Source organism: Olea europaea, chromosome 15, assembly GCF_002742605.1.
Source record: "Olea europaea var. sylvestris chromosome 15, O_europaea_v1, whole genome shotgun sequence".
Lineage (NCBI taxonomy): Eukaryota > Viridiplantae > Streptophyta > Magnoliopsida > Lamiales > Oleaceae > Olea > Olea europaea.
This window is the reverse complement of record NC_036251.1, coordinates 2,030,249-2,057,856: the sequence shown is the minus strand read 5'-3', so window position 1 is coordinate 2,057,856 and position 27,608 is coordinate 2,030,249. Positions and strand designations below refer to the sequence as shown.

Here is a 27,608-nt window from a genome sequence, read left to right as displayed (position 1 = left end):
AATATAAGAGTAGGAATTAATATAGAGGAAATTGATAATAAAACAGAAATTTCACAGAATAGTAATTACAAAGAATTAACAGATGAAATTATGCAAATTAAAACAGAACCAGAACAATATCAATATCTAGGTGGTCATCCTCCTAGAATACCTTATACAGATTATAATGATAAAAAAAGAAATTATATAGCTAAAGGAAAAGTTAGACCTTTAGAACCTAAAATATAATTTCAGACATCACATAAACCACAAATATTAAATATTACAGCACATGATCCTCAAACTTGGAATAATATAATAGAAGTATGGAAGAATACAATATTAGGACATTATATTAAACTAGCAGATAATATGGAATCATTAGAAATGTATAGATATTTAGAAACATTTTTAGGAGAAAGTGCTAAAACTACATGGGAAGCTTTTAAGAAAGATAAACAAACAGAATTTGAAACATTAGTAGCATTAGGAAATAATCCTTATAACTTTGTTAGTAAGATACATGAATTATTAATAGGAGCAGATCCAAATACAGGACATTTATTAATTCAACATAAAGCTATCAGAAATCTTGAACAACTTAGTCTAAATAGATGGACTAAAGGAAAAGAAGTTAAACAATTTTTAAATGAATATCATTATCTTGTTTCTATATCAGGTAATACTTTTAATCAAGAATTAGGTAAAAAATTATTCCATAAATTACCAGGCCCCTTAGGATTAGAAATAACAAAAAGATGGAATGAAAATAAGAATGTTATAGAAAGACCAGATTATTTATGGAGTATAGGAATAAGAACACAATTCATAATGCAATGTTTAGAAGAAAAATGTGTTGAATTACAAATTCAGAATCAACTAAAAAAGACAGATTATAAATTTTGTAAAGATATTTTTACACCTCAAACTTATGGTAATAATTTTAGAGAAAAGACCAAAAGAAAATATGATAAAAGGAAAATTAGTCAACCTTTTAAGAAAAGATATTATCTTAGAAAATCCAATAGAAGAAAACCTTATTTAGATGAAAATAGACATGGTAGAAAATTTAAACCAGAAAGAAATTATCCTAATAAACTAAATTGTTATAAGAAGTATTTTAGTAGAATGTACTAATGAAGATTTGTTAGAAATAGATGAATATATTTCAGATAAAGAGTCAGTATATAGTATTATATCTATAGAAGATTATAATAACAATTGTAATTTAGAAGAACAATCAGATTATGAAAATTTTATACAAGAATTTTCTAATATTAAAAATTTATCAGATTCAGATGAAGAATTAGAATTTATGGATATAGAATTAGAATGTAAACATAAATGGATAAAAGAAACAGGTTCAGATAGTATACCATGTTTTTTATGTAAATGGTATCCTAGTAAAAAATTAAGAGTTAAATGTAAAGATTGTTTTTTAGAAGCATGTAAAAAATGTTTAATACAAAAAGACTTAGTAGAATTTGAAGAGGATAATCAGATTGATTCAATTCAAATAGAATTATCAGAAATAAAAATTTTAAGAAAAAGAATAGAAAACTTAAAAGATATGCAAAGATATATTTTACAAAAATTAGAACTATTGGAATTAAATAAAAAAGGAAAAAAATCCAGAAATTACTCCTGAACCAGAATTAGTTCAAGTTTTTTGTAATTCAGAAAATAAAAAGTATTAAAGTAAAATGCTATGTTAGAATAGAAAATTTTGAAATAATTTGTTTAGGTTTAATAGATTCAGGATGTAGTCATTGTGTAATTAATAAAAGAATCATACCAGAAAAATATATAATAAAGTCAAAGGAACCTATAGAGCCCAACAAATGGATGGGAATTTTTATAGTTACCAAGATATCTTAAAACCAAAGGGGGGGGGGGTCCCTAAAAAAGGTTAATATTTCAAGGATTGTAGGCAGGTTATAAGGCAGTTATAAATCAAATTATAAAAATCCTACTCACTACTCTTCTTAATTGGAATATCTTTTGATAAAATAATATCCCTATTTTTTTTTTTTTTTGTAGAATTGAAAAAGTATGCCATTTGAGATATATGAACTTGGGCCTAACTCCATTTTTGCAAAGACACCACTGGCACTCCCTTAACAAAAATTCTTAAAACAGTGATCCTTTTCCCCTTTCTGTGCGTTTCTCTAGCCTTTCTACTAGGTCTTTACGCTTTGAAGGGTCACTCAGGGCTTATTTTAAAAACAGTTTAAACTTTAACTTGGAATTCAGACATGCTCTTATCATATACTCAGCATGAAACATAAAACTTTACAAAAGATTTACAGAAACAAAAATCTCAAAAATAACATTTGTTCTTTAAAGATCTGGGACTAATATTAATTATTAGTACCATATCTTAGAACAATAAAACATACCTACTGGAATGATCCATCAGTAGTTTTAAAAACATAAATATTTTTTTTTTTTTGGGATATTATCATATCTAAGAAATAATTAAGAATTTCCCTTTCGGGGAAGAGAGAAAATTAGAACATGTTTCCAAGAAACAAAGAGCTTGTATTATTTTTTCTCTATTCTGTGTATTTACAAATGAAAGAATAACTTCTTATATAGGGAAGAAAAAGAAAGAAAACGCGTTTTTCAAAAGCAAAGAATCTTTGCTTTTTCAAAAACGTCAAAAAGAAAATAGTAAAAAGTTTAATTGTCAAATCTTACTTTATAAAACAGTAAGATTCGTTACAATATTTTCAAAAAGAAAACAGTAAAAATCTGTCTTTTGTACAATAATTTCTGAACTTTTTTGAAGGTTTGCCAAGTGTCTCTTTTCCAGCTAAGTCTTTCTTTGTAGATCTTTCTTGAATCCTTATCTTGTCTCATAATTGTGTCGGCCAATGCTGTCTAAAGATGCTCCTCCATCAGTATAACCTTCTGAATTATTGTCCTCTTCTGTATTATCCTCAAAATCTTCTTTAAGATCAATTTTCTTTTTGCCTTTGTTTTTCTTCTTTATCTACAACTTCTTTTTCTTTGAAATCTTTTGTTTAACTTGTTGCTGTAATTCTTCTATTTTATCAAACATTTCTTTCAATCTTTTTATATTTGATTGAGTAATTTGCTCTGGATCTTGTGCTGATTGAAGTGATTCTGAAATAAGATTAACTGGGCTTTTCTATTTTAAGTCTATTGGACTAATTAATCTAGTAGCAGAATTTTCAGTCTGCTGAGTCTGTTCTTCAGTAATTTTATTTTCTGTAACAGAATTTTTAGCTTGTTGAGTCTGTTGGGCTTTTGGTAAGTCCAAAACCATAAACGGATTTGTTAAGTCTTTACCAGCTACCGTTTGAGTTGGACTAGCTATAGATTTTTTGGGCTCTATAGTACCAGAAACTGACTGAAAATCTGAATTTAGAATTTTTATTTTAATAATTTCTTGTTCTAGATCAGAAATCTTCTTTTGTAAAGCTAATTTTTCTTGTTGTAAAATCTGATTTGATTCATTTAAAATTTTAAAATTTCTAGTCATACATTCACAATATTGACAAAAATTTGAAGAAAAATCTAATGGCTTGTCTAAAACATTTTTTAATGAAGGGGCTATAAAATAATTAATTCCTAAATACTTTCTGCATTCTTCTAATACTTCTGAAATTGAATAAAAACCTTTATATAAAGGATTTGGAAAATTTTTTATACAATCTGAAACTTCTATCCAAGTATGATAAACTCCTGGAAGTCTGCCTTGAAAAACAACGTAACATTTAAATTTCTTATGATCTTGACTAAAATGTTCTGAAAGAGCATTGAAACATGCTAAAAAGTATTTTTGATCTTTGGGATTTTTATTATAGGAAATCCATAAATTATCTAAAATACATTTTTCTGATTTTGAAACTGAAATATGAGATAATGTCTTAAAGCTAATATTACTATTTGGAAAACAAAGTAATTCTACATTACCAAATCTTAATTTGTCATGAGTCTGTGCTAAATTAGTTTGTGAACTTGAACTACCAATTGTTGGCAATCCTGGCCTGGGGCCTCTTGGTCTTTGCATCTGCAAATTCTAAAAGAAATAATCAATCATATTTTTTATTTTTAATTATTCTACTTAAAATATTTGCTATCTGATTATCACTTCCTTTAATATGTTCAAAATTAATTACTAATCCAGTATTAGTAATTCTATCTATAAAATTTAACCATCTTTTTCTATTACTTCTTTTATTTTCTAATTTCATTTTATTAACAAAACTTACTATTACTTCGCAATCTGTTCTTAAAGTAATTTCTTTTTTAGAAATAATAAATAATTCAAAAGAATCTAATGCATAATTAACTGCAAGTAATTCTAAATCTATGCTACTTATATTACCTTTTTTTTTATAGTTTCCACTATTATATCTTACAATTTTTTCACTATCCTTATCTGCATATTTATTGGGTTTTGAAATTAAAATTGCTCCCCATCCTGTTATACTTCCATCTGTTTCTATAATTAAATAATCTGTTTCTAATGGCATAGATAATTTAGGTAAGTCTTTTAATTTCTCTTTTATTTTTTGGACTAATTTAATATCTTCTATATTAAAATATCTTTGACCTTTTGGTGAAGTTTTCCCATATAAGGGTCCTGAAATTTTTCCTAAATCTTTAATAAAGGGTCTAGCATAATTAACTAATCCTAAAAAATTTTGTAACTGCTTAAGATCTTCAAGTTTATCTGGAAAATCTAAAGCTTTTTGAGCTATGTGAGGTTGTAGCTCTATTTTTCCTTTTCCTATATTTACTCCTAAAAATTCTATATATTTTTTAAATAAAAATATTTTCTTTTTATTTATAATTAAACCATGTCTAATAAATTCTGAAAAGAGAATCTGTAAATGACCTCTATGTTCTCTCCTATTTTTACTAAATACTAAAATATCATCTATATAAACTATAATAAATTTATTATGCTTACTAAAAATACTATTCATTTTTCTTTGAAAAATACTGAGGGCATTTTTTAATCCAAATGGCATAACTAACCATTCAAAATGTCCTTCTGGGCTAGTGAAGGCTGTCCATTCTATTGAATCTAGGTACATTTTTACTTGCCAAAAACCAAATTTTAAATCAAACTTACTAAAAATATTACAATCTTGTATCTTATTTATTAAGACTGTTTTATTTGGAATATTATAGGCATCATCTATTGTATTATCATTTAATCTTTTATAATTAATTACCATTCTACTTTTTCCTCTAATAATTTCTGAATGTTTTCTAACTATAAAAGCTGCTGATCTATGTGGACTTTCTGATTTTTTAATTACTCCTAATTTTAATAAATCTTTTATATGCATCTTAAAATCTTCCCGATCTTGGTTTGTAGCATCAATATTTTTTGTTTTTATTATATATTCTGGATTTTTTATTTTTATTTCACAAAAAACTTTATCTTTTTCCCAATATTTTAATACATTTTCTCCTAAAATATCTAATTTTTCTAGTTTACTAATCATATTTTCTATATCTTGTTCTGTTACTAACAAATTATATATTTTTTCAATTTCTACAAAATCTAAACATGTTTCTTCTTCTTCCTTAAAGTTTTCATAGTATTCTTCTAAAAAGTTTTCTAATTCTTCTTTTTCTATTAATTGACATTCTCTTTCTTTACTACACTCACATTCTTTTTCTTTTTCTTTAATCCCACCACGCTTCTCAGCATACTCTGATGGAATAATCTTAGTATAAGTAGGTGCACAAATTGTAAATTTTTGTAATTGCATATAATCTTTACTGATTATTATACTACCATTATCTTTTAATAAGAAACTTAATCCTAAAATTAAATCTGTATTTAAAGATAATTCTCTTACCCATACTGAGTCTTTAGGTAAACTATATTCTGTACTTTTTCCACAATTAGTCTCAAAACTAATTCTTGCTGGTTTTAAGATATCTTGGTAACTATAAAAATTCCCATCCATTTGTTGGGCTTCTATAGGTTCCTTTGACTTTATTATATATTTTTCTGGTATGATTCTTTTATTAATTACACAATGACTACATCCTGAATCTATTAAACCTAAACAAATTATTTCAAAATTTTCTATTCTAACATAGCATTTTACTTTAATACTTTTTAATTTTTCTGAATTACAAAAAACTTGAACTAATTCTGGTTTAGGAGTAATTTCTGGATTTTTTCCTTTTTTATTTAATTCCAATAGTTCTAATTTTTGTAAAATATATCTTTGCATATCTTCTAAGTTTTCTATTCTTTTTCTTAATATTTTTATTTCTGATAATTCTATTTGAATTGAATCAATCTGATTATCCTCTTCAAATTCTATTAAGTCTTTTTGTATTAAACATTTTTTACGTGCTTCTAAAAAACAATCTTTATATTTAACTCTTAATTTTTTACTAGGATACCATTTACATAAAAAACATGGTATACTATCTGAACCTGTTTCTTTTATCCATTTATGTTTACATTCCAATTCTATATCCATAAATTCTAATTCTTCATCTGAATCTGATAAATTTTTAATATTAGAAAATTCTTGTATATATATATATATATATATATATATATTTATATATTTATATATATATATATTTTTTTTTAAACCAAAAGGCACATGTCTTGGACTCATTATGAAACAAAAGTCAAGAATTGCAACTGAATCATATAATGCAATTGAAATTGATCCATTGTGAAAGGTTACGTGTATTACCAATCTACACTAAATATGCCAAATAGTATTCTGTCATACATCATTCTATATTGACTCCATTATGAGACATAAAACAAGGGTCAAAAAATGCGGCTAATCCATGCAGTTGAAATTCTGATTTTTGGATCCATAATGAAGGTCACAGATTTTGACAGTGATCTACACGCTACCAAAAGTGATGTATCAATTATAAACAGTCCAAAATTGCTGACTTGCTCTTGATGCAATTGAAATTCATTATAAAATTATCTGAAACTGCAGATGTCTAAAAGGCAGATGAAATTCAGATCCCAAAAAAAAAAACTTAAAATGGACACGGACAGAATTTAAAATCAATACTAACTGTGCCAAAAATTTCGAGATCAGATTTTGCCGAATCCATCAAGAATAATTCTTAAACTTAACAGTTTAAGGAATTTCACAAAATTCAAACATTCTATTCGAGAAAAATAATCCAAATATCATACGAATAGAACATGCACAAATCCTAATAATCTAGCAAATGATGACCGCTCTGATACCACTTGATAGAAAATCAAATTAGATCCAAATATAAATTAAATCCTAGGATTAATATCATGCTAAATTACTAGGATTCACAGATTCAGATAATATACATGTATCAATTGTAAACAATTGCCTACTGTTGCAGAATTACTGCGACAATCGACTACGTACCGATGAATGCAAATGAAGAGGGTGGTTTTGTGATCTTCCTCAATCAAATCTCTTTATTTCTCAATGGGACCGTGATTTCTCTTCTTGATGGGGAGAAGGGAAAATAGTGTATGATTTGGTATATTGGGGACCATAACCAAAATAACCTTTATATACTACTTAATTAAGGTTCCCATTATCCCTTAATTAGAGTAATATTAGCCGGTATCTACTCACTTAGTCCATATTAATTTGAGTAGTCTATGGGCATAAAAAAAATAGACCACTTGATTTTTGCCCATTATATTAAATAGCTAATATAATTGTATTAATATGTTGCCAATATTAATTTAGGAAAATCGTGTTTTTCTAACACATGAATGTCACTTTTTTTTTTTAATTATTATTATTATTTTTTACTTGGTAAACTATATCCGCTTGAATCTGAAAATTAGAATATTCTCTCGTGTTAATGAAGTTATCAAATTCAAAATATCTTGTGATCAAATTTCACGATCTTCTATAAAAAGAAATAACTGTCGAGTAGCATTTTCTTTCTTCTTGAAATTTCTAAATCTTAGAAATTTAAAATAATTTTCTGTATTTTTACCATTTCTTAGATATAATTAGTTTATAGCAACACATTTCTTCCATACTGGAAAAATTATTGTTGAGCAACGTACTTCTAATTTTCTAGTTACTTCTACTAATGTAATAGTATTACAATCACAATCAGGTTAGTTTTGGTGCTATTTCATTAATTTTGCATGTGAAATTGAAGGCCCAAATCCAATCCACCCGTTTTCCTTCCCTTGGGATAATTAGACCCAATACCCCAAAACTAATCAATTAGAATAATACCTTCAAACAAATTAAAACTTTTACTCCCATAATTCATACGCTCAAATCCTCTACACTTCATCGTTTGTACGTCCTAAATCATCTTCCCCAAAACTACACCGTCACCGAAGGAAAGTAAATCCCTCCCCCATTTTCTCGATTGAGCATGTCGCACAGGACTTGCCTAGTGCGATTTACCTAGTTAACGTGGTTTGCAAGCTATTGTATCAGTACGAGGGTTTACCCAGCGCATACCCTAATGGTAGCGGCCGAGGTATCATCTTGTTGGGGAATACATCGATTCAAATGTGCATATTATATTCACAAAACGTAACTTACGCGTTCACAAAATCGAAATAAGGTTTCGACTTACCGAAATAGAGTTTGAGAAACTACCCAATGATTATCAAATCTGACAATTCCCATTCTTAAATTAAAACATGTGATTCTTCACATCGAACTTTGCATAAATCATATAAATATAATTAATCATTTTTTGAAATCAAGTATTGAGAAATGAAATCAAAAATAAGAAAAAATTAGATGCAAGTGATGCTATTGGCCGAGGCGAGTATAATTCTTTCCTTAAAATGAATTTGCCCCACATCCGTGCTAACGATTTTCAGACAATCATGTCCCAAGATACAACGACCACGTCAAGCCATATGAGCACTCCAAATGACTTCGACCAGCGAACTCGAATAAAATTCCCTCTCTACCATAACCATGATTTTGATGTAAAAGATAATCACGTCAAAGCGTTTTATGCTTAGTAAAGTGTAAAATATGGAATGGAATGAAATTTCTGAATAAATAAATCCAAATCTATGGGGTCAATATATAGATGTTGAAAATGTTAGTCCAAAAAACACAACCTATGGAAGAGACAGAACCATTGTAATTAATCTCTATATTTGAAGAGACATGTCTTTTGGAAAATGATAATGCCAAAAGTTATAATCTTTCATATAGAAAGACACATTTTCAACCAAATAATTTCTAGAATATTTCATAATATTCTACGCACTTTTCCAATAATTCACGTATTTAAGTGATTTAAATTTTGGCTTAATTTTTCATTCACCAAATAATACAAAATTTCCTGCAAAATTCTAACAAATCTTTGATTGACACTTGAATCCCTATTTTATTTGCAACTTGCACATAGGTATGCTCTTAACATAGAAGCATTGCTGTTCTTGTTGGTGATTATTGGGATGTATACTTAAAAGATGATGTAATATAGTTTGAAAAGATTGTTCGCAATGAAAATTCTATAGAATTTTATGTATTTTTTATCATACTAGTAGATATGTGCACGAAGATGATAAAGGAAGGCCATTGGAGTGTCACTTACATATCAATGGATTAATTGCAATGACAGAATTTATTTTATAGTGTATCAAGGAACCAATTGTTTTATTGTTCAGATTATTTTATTCAGTGGTGGATCTCGTTTTGAGTTTGGACACGAGTTATAATACAAATATATATGGATTTATCTTTAAAAAAAAACTGAGAATAAAGTGGACATTTGCAGGCCGGATACGGGCTATAGTTCGATCGAACCCATGCTCGTATCCGCCCTTGATTTTATTCAATCCCATCATACTCGTAAATTGATCTTCTAAATCTTTTGCTTTCAACTCCTTATCGATTCGTAAATTTGAGGATTGGATTGGCAGTAGTATGATGGAACTTTTCATTTAAAATCAAAATTGGATTAATAATTTCTCAATCAGTGGATGAGTTCTTAAATTCAATTCATTTACTTTATCATTTTATTGTCTCGTACGTGGCAGAGCCCGTCCTGTGTTTGAGGGGCCCTGAGGCGAATGATGAAAATTAGGCCCCCCATCGACAAAATTCAAAGGTGTATTATGTGACTTATTGCTAACTTAAAAAACTAACATTAAAACAACAACGAAATATATCATAGAAACGATTATATTATAAACCATCAAACCAAAAATTTCAAACAATTAGTTAAATACTATTCGTCTTGCTGTTTTAGAGGCAAAAATATCAATCAAATCTGAATAACTTAGCTGCTTAACCATTTCTTTTTCTATTGATAATATAGCTGCTTAACCATTTCTTTTTCTATTGATAATATAGCCAACCCGTTTAATCTTTCTTGTGACATAGTTGATCGGAGATAAGTCTTGATCAACTTCAATTTCGAGAAACTTCTTTCCGCAGATGCAACTGTAACCGGTACGGTTAATAAAATTTTGTAAGCAATATAAGCATTTGGAAAACAAACATCCAATGTCTTCAAATAGTGTAGCACTTCAATTGCTCTTGTTGCTTCATTTGGTAAATAAATCTTCAAGACTTGTAATTCCGAACATAAATCATCTCCACTGATATCCGAAAGCCCATCATGTTCAAGATATTTCTCAAGATTCATACAAGAGTTCAACAAACTTGATAAAGTTGCACTCCTTAACCTCTTCAAATCAAACAAAAATCCAAATATATCATCATATAGTTTGAATTGTTCAAATCGAGTCCTCAGAGAAGATAGAGCTTGATCAATTATAAAAACAAAGTACTCAACTCTAAATGATTCTTCTGCTGATTGCTTTACCTCATTACTACAGTTTTCATCAAATTTATCCTTGTTAGTACATGCCTCCAATGTTCTCTTTCCGCATCGATCAACAATTCAACGCTTTTATCAATTGTAGTTTTTGTTCGAAGCCTATTTTCCAATTCAATCCAGCTAGTCATGCAACATAAATGCTCTTCATTTCCTTCATGACTTTTAATAGACCGATGCAAATTATGCCAATCTTTGAATTCATCGTTACCAAGTTGGCCAACTCTGGTAGCGTTTTTGGCTGTTTTAAACAACTTACAACAAAAGTAAAAGATCCTGTCCATAGATATTGAATAGACTAGCCATCTTCTATCAATTGTTTGCCCATTTCGTAGCAATCGTTTATATTGTGAAGAATCAAAATGCCTATTTGTACAATCTTTCGGAAACGAGATATCATCAACTCTTTTTGGACCCCTTTCAACCAAGTAATCCTTTGTTCTCTGATCAATAATTTTCCAATTCCCGGGATCATCCAAATTTAGAGAAGAGCAACCCTCTTCTTCCTTATCATCTTCTTCATCATTAGAGACGGGCTTCATCACTTCTTCTTCCTTATCATCTACTTCGTTAACATCGGTAGGTTGACTCACTTCTTCATCCTTATCATCTACTTCATTAACACATGCAGGTTGAATCTCTACTTCATCCTCATTCAACGTATTCATATTGTTGCTTTTAAAGTACTTGCCAATATCCCCTGCTTGACTTTGAATTAATGAAATCTCAGTTCGTTTCCTTTTTCTCTTTTGAGCACCAGACTCATATTTAGGAGGCATGGTGTATGAGTCTATATCTGATGCTCAATGATTAACCTAAAAAACAAATACAAAATATCTCAAATCATCACACGGTTAGAGTTTTCAATATAGTTATTATGTGCGCCTGTGCAATTGTTGATCCTCTAATAGTCAATCATATAAGTCGACCAGGCCACAATTATATAAGCCGACAAGGCTTCAAACATTTTCAATTTCTTCAATAACAAGTTAAGGCAAGCCATTACTTACCTGACAAGTAGAATTTTGATGAAAACTTTGGAGTTACACTTTCAAGAATTCCACTGTCACAAGCTATCAACTCCCGACCCTGAAACAAAAATTTCACATCAAACGCACCCCTAAGTAAGATAAATACATTAATAAGGAAGGATGAGGATGAGAGAGTGCAGGAAAGAAGGGAGGATGAGAAATAACTCCTCCAAGGATAGGTACAAAAATATTTTATTCATAAAAAGACCTTAGATGGCAAAATATTTTAGATTAACACTACAAGTAACCGACTGTATAATTACCATTATTTTCCAAGTTCTACGAATATAGACATCATTTAACTGGATCATTAATGTCATAGCGCATATTCAAATCAAAATTTTCTAGCTTTAGGGTGATAAAATCTGAAGATGGACAGAATCTATTTTTCAATTTCTATTGTTCCAACTTACTTTCTGTACCCTTGATCTCATATCGCAATTCCCAAACTTTTACCACACTTATATAATACTCGCACGTAAATATGTTATTAAATCACAAGTAATTTATTTACAACCTGAAAATCAATCCCTTTTATTTAACACCAAATCGTGCATTTTTATTATGATCATTTATATACTTCTAACACAAATATAAAAGCATTCATATTAATAACTAAAAGTTATACTCAAAGAATTATCCAAAATCAAAGATTGAATAGGCAAAATCTAGCAACTATGCAATTCCCGTTCTCAGTTATTTCACTTAATATACCTCTACTAATTTTCTCTCTTTTGCCATAATAACATCCCAAACAAACTTGAAACATAATATCAAGCAATTTCAAATTCTTAAGAGATTGTAACACCTTCAAAAACAATGAAAACAACCTTCAAAACCATGAACTAAAAAACTCACCTATAAATTTAGTTTTTAGCTTCTTGTTTCTACTTCTCTTTGTTTCCTTTGCTTTCTCTTTCACTTGGGGATAACTTGAAGGTTAGATATTAGGAGGTATATAAAGAGTCTTAAATGGTTAGGGCCATATCCTAGCTTAAAGATTTAAGAAGATATTGCACACAACCAAGTTAACAAGCATGATGTGTGTTAAAGCAGGATGTTGCTTGATGCAGCAAAATTTGACTTTTCCCTTATCATATTTGGAGACATATGTGACTTATAAGATATATATCTATCTATCCTGTATGAAGTACTAAGGGGTTAGGAGACTTGATGGAGGCCTTAAGGTTAAAGGAATTGGATATTAAGATGACAAGTCACCAAGCATTAAGAAGTAGATGTGTATTTTGTTTGTTCGTTGGGTGACTATTGCAGATGGAGATAGGCCAATAATAGCAATCATATAAGCCGGCAAGGCTACAATTATATAAGCCGGCAAGGCTTCAAACATTTACAATCTCTTCAATAAAAAGTTAGGGCAAGCCATTACTTACCTGAGAAGTGAAATTTGGATGAAAATTGTGGAATTACACCCTGATCCCGTCACAACTCACAAGCCTGAAATAAAAAATTATATAAAATTATGATACTTTAACTTATCCAGTGTAAGAAGGTATCCAAATTATGATACATTATTCTAACCACATTGAGATACAATAAAGGCATATTATTACCAGAATCACAGTTGTATATATATCTGGATTGAAAGGGAACTTCACCACACCAACTACTTCAAACCATCATATTTGCTGCAAATAGGCTATAACAGGAAATCTGTAATGAAAGCAACACAAAAGAGAGAATGTCATATTCTAAAACCTTCAATCTCGTTGGAAGCTAAGGTCGTCGTTGGGATAAGTGAAAAGGAATTTGACTTATTTACCTCAATTGACTTACATAAATATAAAAGACGATGAGGCACGTCGTTCAAGATAAACCTTTGTCTATATCATTTTTGATGACTTCTCTTATTTTTTTGATAGTAATACTAAAAACCTTTGTCTATATCATTTGGTGACCTTTTATTTCTTTCTCTGCCATATCCGTATTGGCAGTTAAAAGTATTGGAACTTTATCAGCCATTTAGTTATCCTTCTAAAGGCTGAAATCCTATTGATGTTTTTATGTAATTATCCAAATAAAAATAACACAAAAAGGATAAAAAAAATCAAAATGCCCAGATTATAACAACCGTGCAGCACATAAGTCAACTTAATAAAACTTATCTCATACCATTAAAGCCACGAACTGCAGCAGCAACTATATCTCTGGTCCGAGAGTTATATACATCCGCTGTTCTAAATTCCTCCTCAAAAATCCGATCCTAATTAACAAGCAAAAAACAAATGTAGAAATTAGAAACAACGAATCTAAATTGTAAATTATATAATTCTAATCCTTAAAATTTTCTTGCGATTTCCAATAAGTTTCATCGTCTCTTTAATCTCTGTAAGTAATCGAAACATTTTGTAATTTTTGTTCCAATATGATATTATGATCGACCAAAAGAATAACAAAAACAAAATGAGTACCTCTTTGGTTTGATGGATTCACAGTGCTTCAGTCAGTTCAGTGCTTCACGCGGCATAACTCAAGAACAGATTTCGATTTGAGTTTCGAGACTAGTATTAAACCTAAAATAGTTGATATAATTTATCAGTGCGCTAGTATTAAACCTAAAATAGTTCGATTTGAGATTTCGAGTGTTCGAGTTCGACCAAGCAAGAATATACCTCTGCCGGCTGTGGGCTGCCCTCTAGCTCTGGAATTGGATCTGCTGTGCAGTGTGGTTGTCCGTGACTCCGTGCCCGTGGTCGTCTTGTCTGTGGTGGGAGAGTCTGCAGACTGCAGACGGAGTGAGACTGTGAGAGTCGGAGACGGGGAACGCACGGCGAGGGCTTCGACTCTGATTTTGGATTTGGGTTCCCGTTTTTTGTGGGTTACACTTATTGGGCTGGGAGGGTTTAATTAAAAATAAAAAAAATAAAAATAAAAAAAGGGCCCAAAATTATGGGCCCCCTATGGTCCTGGGCCCTGAGGCACGGGCCTCATTCGCCTCGGCCCAGGACCGGCCCTGGTACGTGGTACCTCTTTTTGATGCAAATGTGCTCTGTTTTGTTAAACAAGTCAACGATAGAGATTTATGGTTGGTATGGTATGGTATGGTATGGTATGGTATGAGATTAACTTAACTATCATCAACAATATTTTTGTATAAGTAAAAGATAAATCCAAACAAAATGGAAATTAGTTGGAATTTGAAATGATTGTAATTAAATTTAAGACTACGACAATGACATCTTGTGAGAATGAAAAAACCAGGAAGAGAAACATTTATTTGCATTTGTTGACTTCAAATCTCTCCGATCAAGTGGTCAAAAAAAATTTCAGTCACATCCTCGTCAAAGCCAAAAGATGATGTTAGGATGAACTTAAATTTAAATTTTTTTTTAAGAAACTCGCGCCACGAAAGATTGAATTTAGGAGGCAAAAATCAGGACATTCAAGACAAAGTGTGTACGACACTCCATGAAATAAAAGAAGTCTAGTTGTCCATGTATATCTTTTCTTATCAAATAGAAAATCAACTCTTATCTTAAGAAATATAGACTGATGGAGTTATGATTGAAATAATTAATGATACATATCTAACAATGAAAAATTAAGAAATTACATAATGGTACTCTGTTTTAAAGAATTTGACGACCAATCTTTCTAAAATACTAAAAGCTCTGATCGAAACACGCAATCAAAATTACATAACTATATGTTATTGTTCTCAAAATACTATTTGGTGTGAACATCAATCCTCCATACCACCACATTTCATAGTGAATGAGGAATCACATCCAAAGTAAGAAACCTCGACCAAGATTTCTAAGGGTTCAAATAAATTGGATTTAATTCACATTCATGTTTTCTCAACTTCAAGATTATACTAATAATTAAATTAATTGATAAATAAATAAGTTTCAACAAACATTATTTTTATTGACAAGATCATATCTAACATTGCCGAAATAACCCTTTTTCATCCAATATGTCTAATTTTGCTATTAACTCTTCTCATGTCAAGCCTTCCTCTTCTTGTTCATCTTCGGCTGAGCCTCGAACTTTGCCTTCCTCTTGCCGGCCATGGTTGCTTTAATCCCATGTAGAAAAAGTGTGATCATTGCAGGGCGAGACATTTGTGAGGGAAGTGAAATAAATTAAACTTGTTTTTTGCCCCCTATTTGATTTTGCTAAACAACAATTTTTAGTAAATTTTGATAAATTTTGATGAAAATGTGTTGCTAATCAATTTCATGCTAGTTAGCAAATATATGTTCGTTTCATAAATTAAAAGAAAATTCAAAGCATTGGGAACTTTGTATGGTCTTATGGCACCGCGAATCTTAATAAAAACAGAGTAAGAGGGAAATAGTACATGGAGAATAAAAATGAAAGATAAAAATATGAATACATCTCCAAAAAACACTTTAAAAACGAAGTATGTGCCTGGTTGGGATAAAGGTGAAATTTTCTATAAAAAACTGTGAATATTAAGATAAGCCATTTTATCTTTTAAATAGTATTTTTATTTCAATTTCTTTTTTTTTCTTAATAAAAAATATATAATAACTTTTGTTAAAGGTAAAAGATTTAACAACAGTGGTCCTCAAAACCAGCTCAAATAGCCAAAAGCTGAGACCAGACTCAAATAATTTCTATATCAATCACTACTCCATAATACATTTCTTCAAATTAATGGGCTCAAACAGGACCTTATATTCCACGGCAATATGGATAAATAATTTTGTAATTAATGCTAAATGGTTATATTATATAAATGATGGGACCCACCACTTGCACGTTAATACTACAAAATGTTAAACAACGTCACCCATCTTGAAATTTCAATTTTCCAATTTTATCGGTGTTCATGCATTCCAATTATTGTCCTCCAGTCTTGTTAACTTTTACTTTTTTATTTCTTCTTTCTTTAAATGATACGTGAATTTACTAAACAATCATACTACAAGTACAAATTTTTTTGACCAAAAAATTTGAAAGACAATACTTAACATGGTATCATTGGAAGATGGGAGAAAAAGTGAAAATTACACTAGAGCAGGTATTTAAAAATTACACTTCAAAAAACAAATATAAAGTGTATTTAATAAAAAAATTAGGTAACAATCTAATATATATATTGACAATATGGATAAATATAATTTTGTAATTAATGCTAAGTGGTTATATAAATGATGGGACCCACCACTTGCACGTTAATACTACTGATAAGTGTGTTTTTGCACACTTATTTAGGTCACAAACATGATTTAATAACGAGCATAATGATTGAATTGTGACTTAATCTCGTTACATTTGTGAATTGTAGGAAACACCGATAAACATGGTGAAAGTCATGTGAAAAGACGCAAAAAGGACTAAAATGACACAAAGTGAAAGTTCAAGGACCAAGGTGCAACTACCCAAAAGTTGACCCGATGAACAAATCAAAGAATTGATTGAACCAAATGCCAATTGATGATGGAATGGAAAGAGTGAAGAAAAGAGGCCTAGAAGTGAAAGATTCAAATAAAGAGACTAAATTGAAGAGAATAGAAGTTGGAGTCTATCATGCGGTCCCGCGACTGAGTGCAGGAAATTTTTGATGAAACATGGAATAACCATGCGGTCGCATGGTAGTCTTCCCGATGCGAAAATGTTCTTTCTTTATACGATTAAAACTCCTTTGGTAACCTAATATTCATGCGATATAAATATCAAAAAAGGTCTAGAAACGAGGGGAATGCATTGGGAGGCAGAAAAACACTTCTTGAAGAGAATTTGGAGCGCAAGAATGAAGATTGGCATGTAGAATTTCAAGATTTCTTCAAACTTTTATAATCCAGTGATGCTTATTACTCAAAACCTGATGTATTTTGTTATTTTAACCATGCTAGGCTAGATTTTCATGTGCTAAGAGATCGATGAACCATGTAATTTGAATTTTAATATCCTAGTTTTGCAATTTGACATTAAGACACACTTTTATTGTTTTGAATGATTTATATGCAATTAATGTTTCCGCAATTAAGAGCTCGTAATTGTGTGAATTTGGGTGATTTATTCTTGCATTCGAGAGAATTGGAATAGATTTGACATAATATAAATCATCGTAGGGTCCGATAGAGGATAGAAGTATACCGCTATACCCTACGTGAATCTTTAATTGTTCATAACATCGCATGCATTTTTACATATGCTCTTATCATAGAAATATAGGCCGGTGGTAGGTAGAAATAGGTTCGATACATCTCGAAAGAGAGTATTGGATGGACTTAGGAACATTGATTCGTCACAATTGAGGTGTGTTGTCATATTGTGAAATTAGGGTTTAAAGTGATAATTGCATGGGAAATCGTGATCCTAGTGTGTTTAATTTCTATTGATTATAATAACGTGCGTTCTCAACATTTAGTTTTATTCTAGAGTGTTAAAATATTGTTTTGAGTCTTAACTTCAATTCACTCATTAAAGTTGCGCAATTAGGGTTTCTTTTTAAAATTAGGGTTTTACTTAGGTTCACATCCACTTTGGCAACCCAGTTTCGGTTAAGGCTACGTTAGATAAACTTTGAACTAATCAATCTCTGTGGGACGATATTCGGACTCATTGAATCCACTTTATTACTTGTTAACGAACCATACACTTGCTAGTTTAAAATCGAAAGAAAATATTTCGAGAACAAGTTTTTGGCGTCGTTGCCGGGGATTGAGTTTAGTTTAATTTTATTTCTCGAGGCACTAATTCGAACTTCAATTTTTATTTTGCTAGTATAATTTTGTTTATATTTTTATTTTAGGTTATTATCCTTTATTTGTGTTTTAGTCATTTAAATTGTTTGAATCTCAATGCTCGTACTGGTTTTAATTCCCAGATTTACATGTCACGATTGCCTGGAGGAGAATTGATTCCAGCTGATCCTGAAATCGAGCGCACCTTTCATCGATGACAAAGAGATCACCGCGAAGAACAAGTACAAATGGCCAACGAATTAAACAATCCTATTATTCAAGCTAATGAAGGAGAGGCAATGGACGAAGGAAATGAGATTCTGGGAGATTTCTTGACTCCTCAAGTAATTCAAAGTCAATCCAGCATAGTGTATCCACCGTTTGGGCAGCTAAATTTCCAGTTGAAGACCAATGTGATACAACTATTTCAAAATGGACACCAATTCTATGGCAAAGCCGAGGAGAATCCACACACATTTTGGATATGTGTCAACATTTTAGATACCAAGAAATTTCGGATGACGCTGTTAGGTTAAGGCTTTTTCCACATACATTACGAGACAGAGCACTTGAATGGTTGGATTTATTCCCAGTTGCAAGTATCACTACATGGAACGAGCTAGCACACAAATTCTGCACAAAGTTTTTCTCTCCAACCAAGATAGCGAAGCTGAGACATAATATATCAGTATTCAGTCAAGGAGAAACTGAATCATTTGACGAAGCTTAGAACAGATTCAGAAACAAGCTCCGAAAGTGCCCTCAGCATGGGTTTGACAAAAAGACCCAAATCCGATTCTTCTACACAGGATTACTTCCATAACACAAGAGCATGGTGGATTCAGTATCAGATGACTCAATATCCACACGAACAATTGATGAGGCATTAGAATTATTTGAGAGAATGGCTACCACATCAGCCATGTGGTCTTCTGAGAAGGCGATTCCAAGGAAAACTTCAGGTGTCTACGAGGCGGACGCTTATTCAGCAATATCTACAAAAATCGACTCTCTGTATCACAAGGTGGAAAGCATATCACAAGCAGCATAAGCTAAGAAGAGCAATTGTGAGGAATGTGGAGCCGAACATAAAACATCAGAATGCCCAATATTCATGCAAGGAATTGAGCAAGTAGACTATGCACAGTGGGAACAACGCCAGCAACCCAATCAATATGGATAGACTTTCAATCCCAGCTGGAAAAAGTATCCCAACTTCTCTTGGAGCAACCAGAATAAGAATAAGTTACAGAGGCAATTTCAAGAACAAAAGAAGAGGCCTCAATTGGAGGATATGATAGAAAAATTCATGGAGAAAGCCGAAGCTACACTCCAAAATCAAAATACAGCCATCAAAAATTTGGAAACTCAGATGGGGCAGCTAGCCATCGCATTGATTGGCAGAACGCGAGGTAACTTGCCAAGTAATACAGAAATCAATCCCAAAGAGCAAGCTAAAGCTATTACAACTCGAAGTGGAGTACAATTACCTAAAATCCATGTCAAGAGACCAGGTGTGACTGTAGAGACATCCTCCCCTGCTGAAGATGAGACTGCTGTGAAGGAATCAACTCCAAAGGAAAATTCAGAAAAATCACGGGATAAGGCCAAGGTCACAGTCAACTCATAAGAGCCTCCGATTCCCTTTCCACAGCACTTGAAGAAGCAAAAAGTGGAGTGACAATACAAAAAATTCCTAGAAGTCTTCAAAAAGCTCCATATCAACATCCCACTAGCCGATGCACTGTTTCAGATGCCTAGCTATGTGAAGTTTCTCAAGGATATTATATCAAATAAACGCAAGCTAGAAGACCATGAGGATAGTTATGCTTACGGAGGAATGTAGTGCCAGAATCCAGAATAAGCTCCCACCAAAACTGAAAGATCCAGGGAGTTTTACTGTTCCTTGCACGATCGGTGAAGTATATTTCGATAAAGCATTATGTGACCTCGGTGCAAGTATTAATTTAATGTCTCTATCTATTTTTAAGAAACTCAACTTGGGAGAAGCTAATGCAACTACTATGACACTTCAGATGGCAGACAGGTCACTGACACACCCCAGGGTGATAATTGAAGACGTGCTCATCAAGGTCGAAAAATTCATATTCCCAGCAGATTTTCTTATATTGGATATGGAAGAAGACAAGGATGTCACATTGATATTTGGCAGACCATTCCTAACAACAGGAAGAGCGTTAATTGATGTTCAAAGGGGACAGTTGATCTTAAGATTGGGAGAGGAGCGGATATCGTTCAATGTATTCAAGGCCATGAAACTGTCAGCAGAATCAGACAACTATTACCAAGTTGACATTATTGACAAGGCAGTACAGGAAACATTCCTACTTCACGGCCCATCTGATGCATATGAGGCATGCATTGCACAATCCCAATTAGTTCAGTCAAGTTTTCTTGAAGTTGAAACATGTGCAAAGTTTTTGGAGACCAACCCTATATACACCCGAAAATGGCACTTCAAGGAACCGGGGACATGAAATACGAAGCCACTGCCTTCCATCCAGCAGCCCCCAGTTTTAGAACTCAAGCAACTACCGCCACATCTCAGATATGCATATTTGGGGAAGTCAGATACACTTTCAGTAATCATTTCAAACACAGTCAGTGAGGTGGAGGAAGAAAAACTGCTCAGGGTACTCAGAGAGAACAAGACGGCGATTGGGTGGACAATAGCTGACATTAAAGAAATTAGCCCTTCTCTGTGTATGCATAAAATTCTAATGGAGGAAAACTGCAAGCCAAGTATAGAGGGTCAGAGAAGATTGAATCCGAATATGAAGGAAGTGGTCAGGGCAGAGATACTGAAATTATTGCATGCAGGAATTATCTATCCAATTTCAGATAGTGCATGGATCAGTCCAGTTCAAGTGATACTAAAAAAAGGGGGAATCACAGTGGTGAAAAATGAGAAGAATGAATTAATTCCCACCAGAACAGTTACGGGATGGAGAGTTTGCATCGACTATCGCAAACTCAATAGAGCTACACGAAAGGATCACTTCCCCCTCCCATTTATTGATCAGATGTTAGAGAGTTTGGCTGGACATTCACACTACTGCTTCCTTGATGGATACTCGGGCTATAATCAGATACCTATCGCACCAGAAGATCAGGAGAAGACCACTTTCACCTGGCCCTATGGTACTTTTGCCTATCGTAGGATGCCTTTTGCTCTTTGTAACGCTCCAACTACATTTCAGATATGTATGATGGCAATATTGTCCGATATGATTGAAAGGTTTATTGAAGTTTTCATGGACGACATCTCAGTGTTTGGATCTTCATTCGATGAATGTCTAGAGCACCTGAATTTGGTCTTACAGAGATGCAAGGAGACTAACCTGATTTTAAATTGGGAGAAATGCCACTTTATGGTGCAGGAAGGCATTGTACTCAGGCATAGGATCTCGGCAAAAGGAATTGAGGTGGACAAGGCAAAAATTCTAGTTATTGAGAAGTTACCACCTCCTACATCAGTTAAAGGAGTTCGCAGTTTCTTGAGGCATGCGGGGTTTTACATGAGATTTATAAAAGATTTCTCGAATATCACTAAACCGTTGTGCAATCTGCTAATGAAAGACGTAACCTTTGAGTTTAATGAGGAATGTCTCACATCATTCAACACTTTAAAGGAGAAGCTTACGACAACACTAGTAATTGTGGCACCAGACTGGGAACTGCCTTTTGAATTGATGTGTGATGCAAGTGATCACGCCGTAGGTGCAGTATTAGGACAGTGGAGGAACAAGATTTTTCATGTGATCTACTATGCAAGTAGGACTCTAAATGATGTGCAAATCAATTATGCCACCACTGAAAAGGAGCTATTAGCTGTGGTATACGCATTCGACAAATTCAGGTAATACCTTGTCGGGTCTAAAGTCATCATCTACACTGATCATGCTACATTGAAATATCTGCTTACAAAGAAGGATGCAAAGTCGAGATTAATTCGTTGGGTGCTATTGCTGCAAGAATTTGATATCGAAATACGAGATAAGAGGGGCAGTGAGAATGCAGTAGCAGATCACCTATTCCGATTAGAGTCTGGGGAGACGGAAGATTTAGTGGATATAAATGAGATCTTCCCAGATGAGCAGATGTTAAGAGTGGATAAAGCACCTTGGTACATAGATATCGTCAATTACTTAGCCAATTCCATCCCACCACCGGACTACTCAAGTCATCAGAGAAAAAAGTTCTTCACCGAATTAAAGTATTATTTCTAGGAGGATCCAATCCTCTAAGGCGAAGGGCTGATCAGATAGTAAGGAGAGACATACCTGAGGAAGAAGTACATGAGATTCTCGAGCACTGCCACTCATCTACATATGCAGGACACTTTGGGGCTTCGAAAACAGCTGCAAAGATTCTACAATCAGGGTTCTACTAGCTTACACTGTTTAGAGACGCTTTTGAGTTTGTCAAAAGGTGTGACCGATGTCAACGCACTGGGAACATCTCGAGGAGGAATGAAATGCCACTGAATAATATTTTGGAGATGGAGATATTCGATGTTTGGGGAATTGACTTCATAGGACCTTTTCCCTCGTCGTTCTCAAATCAGTACATCTTGGTAGCAGTGGATTACGTATCAAAATGGGTGGAAGCAGTTGCACTGCCAACAAATGATTCAAAGGCAGTAATTAGGTTCTTGAAGAAATGTATTTTCACCCGATATGGTACACCGCGAGCTATAATCAGTGACAGGGGCAAACACTTCCGTGATCGCCAATTTGAGCAGCTGTTGAATAAATATGGCGTTAAACACCGTGTCACTACTCCATATCATCCACAAACCAGCGGGCAAGTTGAAGTATCTAATCAGCAGTTGAAGAGAATATTCGAAGTCACAGTGAACTCATCTAGAAAGGACTGGTCTAAAAAGCTAGACGATGCATTGTGGGCTTACAGGACAGCATTCAAGACACTGATAGGCATGTCTCCATACTGCCTAATTTTTGGGAAAGCGTGCCATCTGCCACTAGAAATGGAGCATCGGGCATATTGGGCTATAAAACAGTTAAATATGGACTTGAGTGCCGCCGGTGAAAAGCGTCTACTGCAACTGAATGAGTTAGATGAATTTAGAATGGAAGCTTATGAAAATTCAAAACTCTACAAGGAACGAACCAAGAAGTGGCATGACATGCCCATTCAGAGACGAGTATTCGAAGTGGGGCAGCAAGTGCTACTGTATAACTCGAAACTCAAATTGTTCCCAGGAAAACTACGGTCACGGTGGTCGGGTCCTTACACTGTCACAAAAGTCTTACCATACGGAGCTATACAAGTCAGCCATAAGACTAAAGGTACATTCACTGTTAATGGGCAAAGGTTGAAACACTACTGGGGCGGTGGCTTCTCCAACCAAAAGTCCACTGTTCAACTCGGGACACCAGAATAAAGTAGCTGCAGAAAAGTCGAGCTATCGACTATAACCTAGCGCTAGGTGGGAGGCAACCCACTGTATCCTTTTAAGTTAATTTACTTTGTTTTCTTTTGCATCATATTAGGAATTTTTCAACTTCATTTTTCAAATTTTTTAAATTAGGTCATTGATCATCCATACATGTTAAAAGAGTCCAAGCGCTGTCCACACGAGTCCCTAAGCATCACACACAAGTTCGGGTTGATTGGAGTTATTTTTGGGTGATTGGGTATGATGTTCACGCATTTCGAGGTAAACGTTTATTCTCAAAATTTCAAATGTCAATGCGTGATTGTGAAATTTAATCAAACTTGTGTTTTTTGGGAAATCAAAAATTTTGGATAATGCGGTCGCATACTGCGACCACACACATTGCAACCGAGATTCAAGTGGCCAAAGCCACTTGAACCATGCGACCGCACGCAATAAAGCCATGCGGTTACATGGCAGAATCGGGTGTGATTTTTTAAATCACGCCCTGTTCCTTCCTCCCATCCTCAATTTTTTCTCTCTCCTTTCTTCCCTCAATTCTCTCACGCATTCTAGGCATAATTTCATCCAACAATTCATCCCATCAAGTCACCTTTGCACTCCAAAATATTCACCTTGTACATCAAACCAACCACCTCACGGCAAGGTATTACTTCTCACATTTCTCTTGACTTCATCATTTTGGGTAAGTCATCTTGGCATTCACTTTTTCATGAATTGAGGGAGAATGGGCTAGTTCATATCGGGATGAATTTGTTGTGATTGTGTTGTGTGAATTTTGGGATGAATTGGAACTTAATTTCACTAACTTGGGAATACTTTCACATAGTGCACACCACGTGTTTGATGAAATGCCACAATAACCATTTGTGTGCAATTAGGTGCTTTTTACACATATAATGATTCACAAACATGGCACCAAATAATTTTTAACGAATTCCCACATGAATTAACTTAGAAAACACCCACTTTCACATTGCAACACATAGGCACATGATTAGGTCACTGTACATCACGACACCTTACGTCCCCTACTTTGCATTTTCATTTGACACACCAAATGACATCCAATTGGGTTGAAATTCGAGTATGTGCTACACTTCAATGACTACTTTGTTATGCTCGGAGATTACCTGGGAAAATTTTGATAATTCTCGATGATGTCAAGGGCCGAAAGTGTGCACTCGGTCATGGATCCAATTTTTGAAAAATTGCATGTTTAGGCCGAGTTTTCTCCGTTTTTCATATTAGCGCAATATTTGAATTAAATTGAACATCATATCTTGAATAGTGCACACCAAGGTGTTACACATGCATCTAGGATCAAGTTTGGGGAATTTGTGCAATGTATATTTTAATTTATCACTCCATGCCTATTCTTTTCACATCAAACTTAATGAGTGTAGTTTTACAAACTTTGTAGAATGCCTCCTAAAAGAACTTTGCATGGGAAAGAAAAAGCAAGCTCCTCAACTGGGATAGCCCATACTCGAGAGCTTGCGGGGGAGGTTCGACGATTCTTAAATGCAAATACCGCGGCACAATATGAGAATATCGTACGCCATTGGACTTTACATGCTGAAAGACCCGTTAAGCTTGATGACTTCCCTGGTTTTGAGTTGGTCAACTTAGTTCAGATCTGTGGGTGGCAAAAGTTGGTGGAGCGACCATATCCAATCTATGAGACTCTATGCCGAGAGTTCTTCGCCAACTTCAACAGTGAAATTGACACGCCAGGCTCCGAGCATTTCCATCAGACTTGGGTGCGGGGGAAGTGGATTATGTTCTCTCCCGAGGTTATTCATGATTACTACCAGCTTACCGTGGAGAATGTGGTCCCTATCCCAATTGACTTTCACTGGAATGAAGTGGCTGAGGTTTTGATGGGACGGGAGAATGCATGGCCCCTTGAAACTACCGGGTGGCATCAGATTGAGCTTACCCCTTCCATAGCAATTCTATGGCTCTTTATGTGCCACAATATCGAGCCCATGTCACACAGGACTACATTTACAGATCAGACAGCAGGGTTCATCTACCACTTGGCTCGAGGCAATAAGATAGATCTCGCTACTCATATATACAATTAACTACACTCATTGGGAACTTGGAGAGATCGCCGATCCACTCTGATATTCCTGAGCCTCATTAGTGGCATATATAGGGCTGCGGGTGTTGCACTCCTACTTGAGAAGCTACTTGAAAAACCCAACACCATGATCAAACGAACTACATTTGAAGCTCAAACAAGGGCTCAGGTTAAACACAGGGAAGAGCAAGAAACTGAGCGCCGTAGACAGTAGGCAGAGCAAGGACCAATCCCTGCAGATCAGGAACATCCACGGGCTCCAGCACCACAGGCTGACATGGAGACTCAGTTGCTGAGACAGATATTCTCCACCACCACGGGCATAAGTCGAGACCTCTATAGTTTCCTTTAGGATTTTGGCAACATGAGGACTGAATTGAGAAATTTACAAAGAGACAATCACCTTGCGTTGAACTACATCAGAGATGTCAGGGACCATGCCACAGTCATGCGACGAGAGATTGATACCATGAATGGCCGGCTGAACATGTATGTGGGCCGAGTGGACGGCGTCCAAATGAGGATAAATGAAACTTGGGAGACCATGAGAGCTATCCAGGCCGAGCAGGCATAGTAGTTTACCTTGATGAGGGAGCTGAATGAGATGATGCGGTAGCTCCTTGGACAACACCCTTCACCGCCAGATGATGGTACATCAGGACCCAGTTTCCCACCACCTTATCCATTTTGATACAGGGAAAGTACTATTTACCACATTTTGACTTTCCTTTTTCATGTCGTCTGTAAAATTCTATTTTTAATCTTCTGTTAATTTTACATTGAAGATAATGTATTAACTAAGTTTGGGGGGTGAAATAATTTTAACTAAGTATCTGTGTTCATCGGTATCTGCATTCCACAATGTGTGCATGATGAGTGAATAGATAAAAAAAAAATATGTGCATTTTATTCAGTTTTGCTTTAATTCTTTTCATGCATGCTTGTGTGAACTTGATAACCTTACTAGCTATGATGTTATAATTGGACTAGTTTAAACTGCAAAAACTTTGGATCTGGTACAATTAGGCTAATTAATACTTGTTGATGCAACATTTGACATTATTTGTGCACACTATTCATGCTTCACATATTGGGTGAATGACAGGAGTTTGAGCACAAAATAGGAAAAGAATGGTAACCTTCTATTGAATTAAATCGTAAAATGCCTTAAGACAGTTTGGTGATGGTTGAGCTATTATAGGGGAGCATTGAGATGAGTGGAGGCTCCGTGTATGAATTTTATTGTGTGGATTGCCTAGCCCAGTGAGGTGAAGATTAGGTGAAAATCTTAAATTAGGGGTTGATTTTGGAAACTAAATGTCTAGAACAATAAGGGCATAAAATAAATTTGTGAGAATAAGACACTTTTTTTCATGCCTTTATGACTCGAGCAAATAAGCTTGTAAGGATATTTTAAAATCTGGTGCCCTAAGGTCAACTGGCTTGGGAGTCACCGGTGTAAAGCTCGCTAAAAGGGTCATATAGAAAGTAAGAGGGAAAAAGGTTAATAAAAGTCATCTGATCGAACCTTTATAACTCGAGTGAATAAGTCTGCAAGGGTTTAAAAC

The 27,608-nt window shown here is 33.7% G+C and overlaps 1 protein-coding gene across 1 annotated transcript; it reads right to left on the bottom strand.

Moving 5' to 3' along the window:
* Window positions 1–10,778: 10,778 nt before the first annotated feature.
* LOC111411099 (zinc finger MYM-type protein 5-like) lies at window positions 10,779–11,822 on the bottom strand. Its single transcript, XM_023041666.1, has 2 exons — window positions 11,805–11,822; window positions 10,779–11,609 (listed from the first exon to the last, which is right to left on the bottom strand). The coding sequence occupies exon 2, from the start codon at window positions 11,571–11,573 to the stop codon at window positions 10,779–10,781; it is 795 nt and encodes a 264-aa protein (XP_022897434.1). The 5' UTR covers window positions 11,574–11,609; window positions 11,805–11,822.
* Window positions 11,823–27,608: the final 15,786 nt, after the last annotated feature.